At 33.3% G+C, this 12,674-nt stretch overlaps 1 protein-coding gene and 1 long non-coding RNA gene across 3 annotated transcripts; one reads left to right on the top strand and one right to left on the bottom strand.

The window, feature by feature from the left end:
• Nucleotides 1-534: 534 nt before the first annotated feature.
• Nucleotides 535-3,602, bottom strand: LOC114411986 (putative pentatricopeptide repeat-containing protein At1g26500). Its single transcript, XM_028375748.1, has one exon. It carries the CDS (start codon nucleotides 3,460-3,462, stop codon nucleotides 1,978-1,980), a length of 1,485 nt encoding a protein of 494 aa, XP_028231549.1. The 5' UTR covers nucleotides 3,463-3,602; the 3' UTR covers nucleotides 535-1,977.
• Nucleotides 3,603-4,870: 1,268 nt separating this feature from the next.
• LOC114411995 lies at nucleotides 4,871-10,574 on the top strand. 2 transcript variants are annotated; one of them, XR_003666570.1, is made up of 4 exons: nucleotides 4,871-5,234; nucleotides 5,347-5,502; nucleotides 8,795-8,948; nucleotides 9,066-10,574. It is a non-coding gene; the product is annotated as an uncharacterized LOC114411995 (long non-coding RNA). The 2 variants fall into 2 exon arrangements; XR_003666569.1 differs by having other exon boundaries at nucleotides 4,881-5,234; nucleotides 8,827-8,948.
• Nucleotides 10,575-12,674: the final 2,100 nt, after the last annotated feature.

Consider the following 12,674-nt stretch of genomic DNA (forward strand, 5'->3'; position numbering starts at 1 on the left):
ATCCTTAAACTTTTAAGAATTTATGTTTTTATTCTTGAATTTCTTTTTATCCATTTTTAGTTCTTAAACTTTTATTTTATTCTTATTTTTAGTCCCTTAACTTTTTTAAAGGACAAAAAAAAAGTTAAAAGACTAAAAACAGAAATAAAAAATTCAGGGACTAAAAACAAAAATTTTAAAATGTTTAGGAACTAAAAAAATAATTTCCCCTACCCCAAACTCAAACGTTATGTCGTTGAAGCTAGTAGATATTATGGATCCTTTGCACTAGACTATAGCAAGAATGGAAATGATAACAACTCTTGGGTAACTAGTTCAAGGCTACTTGAAAGTTTGAGAACACTTTAATCGCAGAGATCTCTTCCCAGTTCCCAGGTTAATTCAAGACCATGTAAAATACCCCATAGCTCAACTGTTAAAATAGAGCACACAGCAGTCTTTGGCAGGAAATCCGCAAATAAACATATCGTTACCGGTAATTTTATAAAGAAAAATTAGATGTTTACAAGTAACTCAGTAAAGAAAAACAATATATTGGGACTGAGGCAATACATATTAATGAAAACAAAGTGATTCATACTGTCATTCTTAAACATACAAGCGCACAAGTGTTCATATAAAATCTAAAACTAGTTGTCCAAGGATTCTCTCATACATAGGCTCTCATGTGGAATGCTTGACCATTTTCACATGCTTCCAAAAGCTTTTAAGATTTGTTCAATCCAAAATAAATATCTTTGAAATGATTATCCAAATCTGGCATAGGTAATTTGGGGGTGCTTTGCTAGAGTCTTTCACTCCATTATTTTGGTCTGCAACATAACTCCCAGCAGAAAATCATCTTTCTAAGATCAACTGACTAAAGGAAGTCTAACCAGTAATCACCTGAAGAGTAGTGAGTGCAACAGTGCTCTTTCATACATTTCTGAATCTTAATAAATGAGCAGCACCTTCTTCAATCTTCATGTTTGAGAAATGAATTCAACTTTAACACTGCCATTTTCAATTTTCTAATATGCATAACGTTGCATCACAATATCATACCACTTTCAAATTGTGAGATCAGACAAATAAAAAATATATGAAGAAAAAGAATGGGTATTGATTGGCATTCAATGTATTTTAAAATAAATAAATAACTCACATTTATGAACCTACTTAGAACAAGACATTGTGCTCAAGGAAATTAACAGGTTGAAAGGATTGCGACAAATAACCATACAGAACCAAAAATACCGTTCAAGAAAAAGGTTGATACAAAAATCAAGAATCCACTAATGCAATAAAGTCGATCCCGTAAGGTTTTAGTATCACTCTACTTGTATTAGAAGTTTAATGAAGCAAAAACAAAAGTAAGCCAAAGGATTTGTTATTAATCATTTTAAGTACAAAATTTTAAAGCCTACATAGTACGTGTTTATTCCAATTACTTAAAATTAGGAAAGCATGATTGACATAAACGTTCCATAAAGGACAAGCAATACTGCAGTGATCTTTTGAGGATGGATTATCTTGGAAACAAGAAAGTTGTAGATGTCTTTCTACCCTGAGTTTTTTTTTTTTTTTAAAAAAATAATCAATCGTAACTCACAAAAAATATAAGAATAAGAACAACAAATGAAAGTATGCAACTGATCTTCAGAAACAGTAAATGCCACATGCTCACCCTAAACCATTATTTCTAAATTATGGTTTCATAGAAACCTCCAATAATTGGAGAGAGAGAGAGCGAGAGGGAGAGGTAGCTTGTATATGAAACTGGAAAATCAATGATGATAGTGATATATAATATTTAAGGGCACATAAACCTGAATCATGTGCTCCTTGCAGGGCAGATTGCTCCACTGTTACTAAGCTTAAAAATGTTTAGATTTCATCAATCACCTACTTTATTTCCAATAAAATTTGGTTTTTGACATAAATTTACATAGTCTATGATTTACACAGCCTGATTAACAGTGTCTGATATCAGTCATTTTAATCTTCAGTTATTGGACTTCTGTCCCTTCTCCTATCCCTAGTAGCCATCTTCTGCCCATATCTATCAAGTATATCTGCCAAATCAACCAACCCCACCTCTCTCAACTTCTTTCCCACATCCTCAAACATATGCACACCTTCCTCATTTGAAAAGTAGTGCAAAAACTTATTATAATCAAACCTTGGCACCTCCATTCCTCTGTTCAACACCCTCTCCACGTACTTAGTAGCTTCCTTTGACTTCCCTGCCTTCACCATCCCCCCAACAAAAATAGTGTCGAAATTCACAAGTGGATCGGTCCCTTTTCTCCCCCTCCTCCCCAAATGCCCTTGCAGCAGCATTATGTACGTGTGCATAGTCGGCTCGCAACCTCTCCTTATCATCTCCCTAAACACCTGAGTCGCCTCACCGGCCCTCCTGAGCTTCAGAAGCCCCTTTATAAACCCGTGATACACACACAAATCCGGCACCTCAATCCCTTCAAAAACCCGATAAGCCTCTCTAACTCTTCTCCTCGTTAGAAGCCCATACACAACATCCCCCAGCGTCGAGTCATTGACCCGAACACCCCTCTCGCGCATTTCCTCAAACACCTCATGAGCCCGGGCCATCATCCCCTTCTTGCACAACCACCTAATCACCAGCCCATAAGTGGAAGCCCCAAGCTCATTCATCCTCTTGAACCTCATTGTCTCAAAAAGCCTCAAAGCCTCACCATACTCATTCACCTTAAAAAAGGTCTCCATCATTTTCTCCACAGCATCAACATCAGCCTCAAACCCCTCATCCTCCATCAAGTTCCAAACTTTAGAAGCCCCAACTAAATCACCCTTATCACAATACCCTATAATCAAATTCTTGTATGTCACCCCATCAGGCCTAACACACTCCCTCAACTTGAAAACAACAAACTTGGCCTCATCAACAAGCCTACTCTTACACATTGCCTCAACCACCTTATTCAAAGTTCCCAAATTGTATTCACACCCGTTTGAATTCATCAAGTGGAAAAACTCCACGCACTTCTTAAGCTCCCTGGCACCACCCAGAGTCCTCAGAGCAATGACAAAGGTCTTGTCGTTGACGAAATGACGACGCGCCATGTCGTTTAGAAGGTCCCAGAAGAGGTCGATGTTGCGGGACTTGCCTACTACGTCGAGCATTTTGTTGAAGGAGACGGGGGAGTGGGTGAAGTGAGGGAGGGATTGCGTGTAGAGGAAGAAACGGTAAACTGGTCGCCATGAATAGGGGAATTTGTTGCATACCTGGAGGAAGAACTCGTGGGTGAGTTGGAACTCGGACGAGGCGAGTTTGGAGGTGAGTCGTGGCTCGGGCGAGTTCTGCTGCTGGTACAGGATGGTACACACTCGGAGGAGGTGGTCGGGGTTCACCGGAGAAATGTGGTGGTGGTGGCGGCGGAGGGGTTGGACGGAGAGGGGGGCTGAGAATATGAGCGTGGCGGTTCGACGGAGAAGAAGCATTTCATTCGGGTAAAACTAGTCAGATATTGAGACTTGAGAGGAAGATTTAAACTTTGAAGCATAGTGTTTTGAGGAAATTAGGCCCGTTTGAGGTGGGTTTTTTTAAGGCAGTATATTTTTTTAGAGGTGTCAAAGCGGTTAGCCTTGCTTGCCTTGGGTTTATCCTATAAAGAAATCAATCCAATTTGATTCATTTTGTATTGAGCTAAGAAAATCACAATCCGGCTCCACCCACCGTAAATTGGTGAGTTAACAAGTTTACTTACCAAATTTTTAAAAATAAAAAATAAATAATATTTTTTCTTTTTTAAAAAAAACATTTTTCTTGTTGAGTTATTCAATAATTCAAATGATTCAAAAACAAATAATAACATTATAATATTTTAAGTATAAAGTAATTTATGATTCACATGACAATTGACAAATAAAAAGTTTAACAACCCAATTCAAATAAAATGGTCTAAATGATACAATTTAAGCCTCTAACATTACTATTCAAGTAATGTAGACAAGTGATTTAATGATGCTGTTGAAGAATACTAGTTTTGTTTTCCTTTTTTTTTTAAGAAAAATTATTGGGTTAAATGAACTAACTTGTTTCGAATCCATTTGGCCCGTAAGTTAAATAAGTTGAATTACTATCCGATCAAAATTATGAAAATGTTAAATTTTAGGTTTAATTATTCATTTGTTCTCTATAATTTCATATCTTTTAATTTTTATAATTTTAAAGTATTTTTTTTAATTCCTATAGTTTACATTTTAATTTTTTTTTAGTCACATAGTTTGAAAAGTAATTCTTTTTAGTCCTTCTAATTTGGATTTTAATTCTCTTCTAGTCCTTATAATTTGAAAGTGGTCTAAAAGATAATTAAAATACAAACTATAGGCACTAAGTAATTAAAATACAAATTATAAGGATTAAAAAGATCACTTTCAAACTATAGGGACTAAAAGAGAATTAAAATACAAACAATAAACACTAAATAGACTACTTTTAAATTATATGGACTAAAAAAAATTAAAATATAAATGATAAGAATTAAAAAAAAATCACTTTCAAACTATCAAAATTAAAAGATATAAATCATGAAACTATAAAAATCAAATAAATAATTTAACTTCAATGTTATAATCCAACTTAAACCCTTAATAGGCCGAATTGACTTATGTTTGAATTCACTTTAATATCTTCTTTTTTTCTGTTTGTGTGTGTGTGTGAAGGTAGGAGTGTAAAATAATTGCAAATTCTAAATTAGAAGTTAGGAAAATGTTTCATCATTTGGCTTTTGTCCTTATTACCTTTGTGGGAATGGAGAAACATCTATCTATTGCCTATCATAAAAGCAATGTTTCCTTGACAAATGTCATCCTCTCATTCCTTAATTTCTTGCCCAAATCAATCCCACTCTTCTACAACAACTATCTGGTTACAAATTAATTAATATTGTTGGTGTTGGTTACAATGGGCTAGGAGCTGGTTTCATTCTACTATAGTGTCAAACAAACAACTAATGGCTTCAAATATTAGTTACCATGAGCCAGGTCCTACTTACACCCTATTGCTTCTGCTTTGATTTGATCATTCGCCGCCAAATTTGGCTTCTCATCCGTTTCCACACAAATTTGCAGCCATTGTGTCAAATCACTTTTCATTTAAAATTTAATTTCATCTCTCAAAGGTCTTCTAAACCAATAAACCTTAATTACTTGTTGTCTCTCTCGGCTCACTCTCTCATTTTCTCGGTTCTCATCTTCCCTCAATCCATATAGTAAGTTTCTGGTGCTTTTTCCTTCTTCTTTTTCAATCTTTTTTCCTTCTATTTTTTCTTTTTCAGTGATTTTCTTTTCTCCATCGATAGTAAATTTCTGTCTTTGTTATAGGTGCTGGTCTAAGCGAGAATGTCTCGAAAGGTTAACAGTATTGCAGACATTGATGACTCCAAAGAGACGTGGAAACTGGGTGTTCGAATAACCCACCTATGGACTAAACAGAGGTCTCCGAAGCCCTTTATAGAAACGATCTTTCTTGACAACAAGGTTTGTCACTGTAGTACTTTTATGCCTCTGCAAAGTGACCTAAAATTAATGGTTTGCGTTGTGTGCTATGAGCAATGTTTTCTGACACTCTAAATCTGCAATAGTCAGTAATTTTAAGTGGTTTCACAATCTTAAATGGTTTCCATGCATGAAAATAAGTGTTAAAACTGTTGTGAAGATTGTCTACTGCAAATTAATTGGTTATAAAGATTTTCTTAATGGCTTTGAAAGACACAAAGTTTGTGCCTTTTAGCAATATCAGCCCCATTCAGCATTAAATGGTGAAACAGTGAGGTCATTAACTCTATGACGGTATTATTTTAGTTTATTCTCTTGACAGTTATGAAACTTATACACTATTTTTTTATTATCTCAAATTGGATGTTACTAATAGATTTTTTTGGTTGTGCATTCATTTAAATATTATCTTTGTGTTTCGTGTGTTGTCTTGGTGCAAAATGTAGGGGGGCAAAATAGAAGCTTGTGTAAAAAATCCACTTAGTGATAAATGGGAAGCCATGCTGATAGAGGGCAAAACTTATTTTGTCCAAAACTTTGAAGCTGAGATGAACTCATGCCATTATAGGGCAACAAATCATCGTTAGAAGCTATCTTTTATCAAAACAATCATTGTGAAGGAAACAAATATTGTAGATATACCTAAGGATGTTTATAGGTTCACCGAGTTTGAGCTAATTACAAACAAGGCTGTTTCATCTAATTACCTTATAGGTAATTTTGTTTACATATGCAATCAAGTAAGATTTTGTTGATTTTTATGAAATAAGAATCTCTAACTAATATTTATTTTTTTATTTCATTAAACATTTTAAAAATGCAGATATCATTGGTGTGACACTTTCTATTCCAATATACATATAAATAAGAAAAATATATAAAAATATAAAATTTAATTAAAGTAATTTTATTTAAATCACGTAAATAAATTCACATGAGTAAAAGGATCACATTCGCTTCACTATTATTAAATAAAACTTATTAAAAATATTTTTGTTTCAAAACAAGGCATTCAAGTTTATAAAAGAACTCAAGTTAAGCAGCAAAATAAAATAAAGTAAAATAACATATTCAGAATATCATGTAATTGAAACAGAAATCCATGTTTCAATGTCATATCCTATCATAACATTGTGTCTCAACGTCCTCTAGCACAAGATTATTTAAAGTCATCCACCTAGTCATTTGTTCCCACGAACATAAGGTTTGAAATCATCATAGGATTCAAATACAAACAACACATAAGAAGTGAATTATCACACTCCTAAAGAGGTACAGATATACGAAGGCACATATATATATAATATAAGTATAACAAGTTCAACGTAGCACAATTCATATCATTTTACCACTCATTATGTAACATCACTTGTTCCAAGGATTTAATCACAAAAACACATTACACACCTTCACATTAATCACGTGCTTAGAACAACACAACTCAAGTATAATACAACATCTCACACTCACAATTCATTATCCACCATCACGTAACAAGTTACAATGATTATTACACAAATGTTACGCAACAGATTCACTAACACTCAATCTTATATACAACGCGGTATCATGTCAGTGAAAAATCTCGTTGGACGCCTAGGAGTACATGACAAGACAGATCACACATTGGTAAGTCGGGTCACTCTCACTAGGTAGAATCATAGGGAGACCAATTAGGGCCACACTGTTTTGCGAGAATGCTTCAACCATGTGGGATCGGCATAGACTTAAAGGAGCACTCAAATCGGGTGTATTTATCCCAAAGGCCTAGACTCTGAAGAGTCCGTTAGGGTTTCTCCCTCTTGATTCAAGTCTAACCCAGAAAATATTTTAACACACAGACTCTATTTATAAATTATATAAAACATGCGACTCTTCAATTGTTCACAAAATAATTTTAACTCTTCGTGCCTTAAAGCGATTAAACTCACCACAGTAAATTTCATCATAATACTTAACGCGCATTAACTCGTTGCTCTTAAAGGGTTTTACAGTTGTGTGATTGTACGGTTCATAGCTCACAACTCAGTGCATTCAATATCTCAATACACATGTATCTTATAATTCAACACATTCAATTTATCACATACACACAATCTCAATCACAATGTTATAATCCCAAAACATGTTATCACACCTCATGAATTATATACACATCATACAATATTAATATATATGACACAAACACATATTTTACCAATGAACTATGCAATACACACAACTACTCAATTGTTTTTAAAATTATTTTAACTCGTTGCACCTCAAAGTGATTCAACTTGTCAGGTTCCCGCAGTGGATCCCACCACAATATTTGTCGCCTTTAAAGGGTCTCACAGTTGTGTGATTGTACGGTTCATAACACACAACTCAATGCGTATAAAATCTCAATATACATGTATTTTATAATTCAACACATACTCAATTTATCACTTACAGACAATCCCAAACACAATTTCATAATCTCAATATAACAATTAATCACGTCTAATGAATCATATACACATTATACAGTAATAATATTTGTATGGCGCACATGCACACACACACGCATCACACCCCCCCCCCTCCGCGCACACACACACTCTCACACTCACTTTCACTCACTCACTCACTTTTTCTCTTTCTCTCTCTCTGAGAAACCCAAGGTATGTTACAGTCAATACGTTTGAAGAAAATGCGACAATGTAAATAAGTCAATCTAATTTATATATTTGTTGTGGTAGGGACCTATTGTCATTTTGTTGCAACGGTCTAAGATCAAAGAGGGAAAATTTTATGTAGTAATAAGTTAATGCATATAGTATTTGTCATTCTATTCATGAATTATATTGATCTTGGTCTATTGTGATTTCATTACCAAAGTTTGCACATTATTATATTGGCATTCAAAACTCAATGTATAGGTCACAGCTTTATATTAATGAAGATATCAAAGAGATTAATGATTTCTTGAAAAGGTATTTCTTATTTTGATAGTTGAATGGTGTTTTAGGATTTACTAATGCTATTAACATTGTGTGTATTTATTTAATGTAGTTTGGAACCAAGTGATAACTATGATGTTTGCTTAATTCAAAGAATTGTTCATATATCTCAAAGCTTTCTTTGAGGATAAGTTTTTTTAGAATTTTTAGGTCATTAGTTTAAGTGAGCTGGCTGAAATCCAAAAGCTTATCATTAAATTGTATAATTACAACATATTATTTGAAATTTGGGCTTAATATTTAGTCTGTTGGAACTATATTGACAAATTTTTCTTGGTTCATACAACAAGGTAACTTTGTAATTGTTGAAACTATTGAAAAGGTTTTGGTAGCCAATGGTTGGTGTTATGAAGGTTGTCCCAAGTGTAACATGAAATGCGAAGAGAAGTTGTTCCCTTTCATTTGTGTTGGATGTCAGAATGAAAATTCAAGTACAGTGCTTAGGTAATTAATTAAAATTTCCATTATGTGTTTTCAATTTTTAGGAATTATTGATACATGGGTGATGAGGTTCAGGTTAGTTGTCAAAGTACTTATTAAGCAATTTGTTTCTTTGTATAGGTTTAGGTTGGAAGTCAAAGTCTCACACCATAATGATTCTTTAAAGTTTGTCATGTGGAATAAAGAGTTCAATCTACTTATTAACCAAACTGATGCTGCCATCAAGAATCAGTTGATTCAAGAGGTATGGATATGTCAAGAATGAGTTTCATTACCAAATATCACTACCGTAATTTACACATTAAACTCTCCCTAATATGCATATCTCAAATATGTTCATGTGGAACGAAAAATTTGATCCAATGTCATTTCCTGAGGCAATTGACAAAGTGCTCAAAAGACAATTTGTTTTCAAAATTAAAGTTGTTCCAAACTGTTTTTGCTTTTTTGTTATGGAATTATGTGAAGATAAAGAACTTACTGCATTAGCACTGAAAAAAATTGGAGGTCCTCAAGTGATTCAGGTCATGAAATATTGTATCTATATATATAAAGTATAAGTGTGAAACAAATTTTATTGTTGTAGTTAAACTCAAACATTTGATTCCAACTATATGCAATACTTGTCTATCACACAAGCAGAAAAGTTAGTTTCCTTTGGGTACAGCTTTGATGATAGTCAAATGAGTGTATGTTTCTTATAATTAGGTTTGTAGATCTATCTGGTCAACAAAATGTGATATTTGTATTTTATTTCAAAATATGCAACAAATTGTATCTAGTAGTGCAAACTATGATCCTGAAATGTTGGAATCTTTCAAACCAACCAAAAGGTTATCCTCTGCATCAAAGTTTCATGATGTTAGTGTGGAAGATCTTGCTTCTGTTTAGCTTTCCAGCTCAAAGTTCTCTAAATAGATTAAAACTAAATGAACGAGAACCCAATAAATATATTCATATGAGAACAGAAGTTAAGAGTAAGAAAAAAAGTAAGAAATAACACAGTTCAGTTGCCACATTTTAATCAGGATGACAAATAAAAATGGTTTTCATCTTCAAAGTTATTTTTTTCTTTCAAACAACATGTTAACATAATTAATCTTTTGTCACTCCATATGATAGATTTTAACTTCCTGTTAACCAAAACACAAATAAAAGGTCTCAATATACGAGTATATCTTTGCATTCATAATATGACTAATTTGAATATGTCAAATTGAAATAAGTGGGTCTTTGCATGTAGTGTCATGATAACCGAGAGACATTTGTTTTTTTATGAATATTTTACTTATTCATAATTATATTAAGTGATTTGACAACACATCTTTACCTAAGGCTATTTTTTTCATTTCCTGGCTATAATAGACTATTTGTGCCCATCTTTGGTTAGCTACTTTTGTTCTCTCACGTGCATCAAGAAAAATAGAGAGTTGTAGTTGTTGTGTTTTCTTCTCTTTTGCTATTTTCACAAAGTTGCAACAAGGGGCTTCTCTTGCTTCTCTCTTTCAATTTTTCTTCTTTAGATAGAACCTGCTCATTTCATCAAGAAGCAGGTATGATCTTTTAGCATTATATTTAAACATTACTTTGTGTCTTTCTTCTTTAGTGATTTCTTTAGTGTTTAGTTTCTGACCTGGTCTCATTTCTCTACCTCATTGTTACTTATTATTTGTGTGACCCCTTCTATCCTGACATATATATAAATAAATAAAATATATAAAAATATTGGTCAACAAATTCACGTAAGTAAAAGGTTCTCATTTACTTCACTATTATCAAATAAGTCTTATTAAAACATATTCGGCTCAAAACAAAATCGTCAAAGTTTACAAAAAAAATGTTTTGTTAAATCAGTGAGATAAAATAAAATAAAATAATATTATGCAATAAAAATAAAAACTCCTCTCTAATGTCACATCCTATCAGAGCATTGTGTGCCAATGTCCTCTGGCACGAGGTTTTTTAAAGTCATCCACCTAGTCATCTGCTCTCACGAACACAAGGTTCAAGATCATCACAGGATCCAAACACAAATAGCACACCGGAAGTGAGTTATCACACAAAAAAATAACAAAAAAATAAATAAGATGTAATCAAAATAAATTATGGAAATATTTAATACATAACTCAACTTAATACAACCCATGTCACTTCACCACTTTATCTTTAAAATTCATTTTTCAATCATTAATCACATTACATATGAATTACACATGAATTACAAACTAGAGTCAAGATGCAATAACACCCATCAATTTCATAATAAACAATTAAAAAGTATTATGCAACAATTATACTAAGACTCAAGCCTACATGCAATGTGGTACCATGTCAGTGAAAAATCATCTTGGGCGCTTAGGAGTACATAACAAGACACACTACACAATGGGTATGTCAAGTCACTCTCACTAAGTAAAATCATAAGGTGACCAGTCAGGGTCACTCTGTTTTGCGAGAATTCTCCAACCATATGGGATTAACATAGGTTTAAAGGTGCACTCAAATCGAGTGTCTTTACCCCCAAGACTTAGACTTCGAAGAATCCGTTAGGGTCTCACCTTCCTGATTCAGGTCCAACCCCTAAACCAATTTTTGCAAGCAGACACTGCTCATGAATTATACAATACCCATGATCTCACACTCGTGTTTCAAACACGTTTAACACATTGCGCTACAATTTAACACTGATTTCTAATTAAGAAACCTACATTTTCCCTTTAACACTACGCATCAACATTTTTCTCAAGATAAACACTGGTCGGGTTATTTCATAATTCACAGCTCACAACACAAGTAATGTCACATCAAGTGTTAACCACACACTTATTCACAAATAACACTCATGTTCACAACTTCACATCTCATTATGTCACAATCAACCATCGTATGTTTACGTGTATCTCGCAATTTAATACATTCAACTTTTCACTTATACTCAATCTCCATAACAATATTATAATTTCAAAGTAATATATTATTCTACAATTCATCATATATTCAGTTTATCACTTATATACAATTTCAATCACAATTTTATAATCCCGATATAATAATTTATACAAAAGATTTATCACAACATAAAGAGTAAAACCTCTCAAATAATTTCACACAATTATATCAAAATCAATTAATCAAAATCATAGGTATAAAAAAACGAAAACACCAAGAGCACTCAATTTTACCAACCAATTCGCATCAGGACATCAATATCGTATTTATAATCATAAAGGAAAAATTATAATTCAATAAACATCCCAAAATAAATCCCAAATTAATCCTCTAAGGATCCCTACACATGTTCATTCTAACCCCAATTGCGATAAACTCATCTCTTACCTCTAAGCGGGCTCACATGTGTATTGTGAAAACAATAGCGGCATCTCTAGTGGTTTCCTGAGATTCCTCAAGTTTTTCGTCTGACTGTTCTAATAGGGTTCCCAAACATTAGAGAGAAAGAGAAAGGATTGAAACCTCCATTCCACTGTCTACGTGTGATGATTATTTCTCCCTCCACAGATAATATCTATCAAATCCCAATGGTGAAGATGTGGATAAATGAATCGTGAATCACATATCATAATTTCATGACAATCCAACGGTTAACGAGTCCGGGATCGCAGTTTTACTGAGACAGTTTTGGGTTTCTGCGGGAAAAGAAAAAGCTACGATGCAAAGGATATTTCTCTCAGCTTCGACATGTTTTCGTAATTCACAACGGTGAGAATGTTT

This window comes from Glycine soja, chromosome 1 (assembly GCF_004193775.1).
Source record: "Glycine soja cultivar W05 chromosome 1, ASM419377v2, whole genome shotgun sequence".
Lineage (NCBI taxonomy): Eukaryota > Viridiplantae > Streptophyta > Magnoliopsida > Fabales > Fabaceae > Glycine > Glycine soja.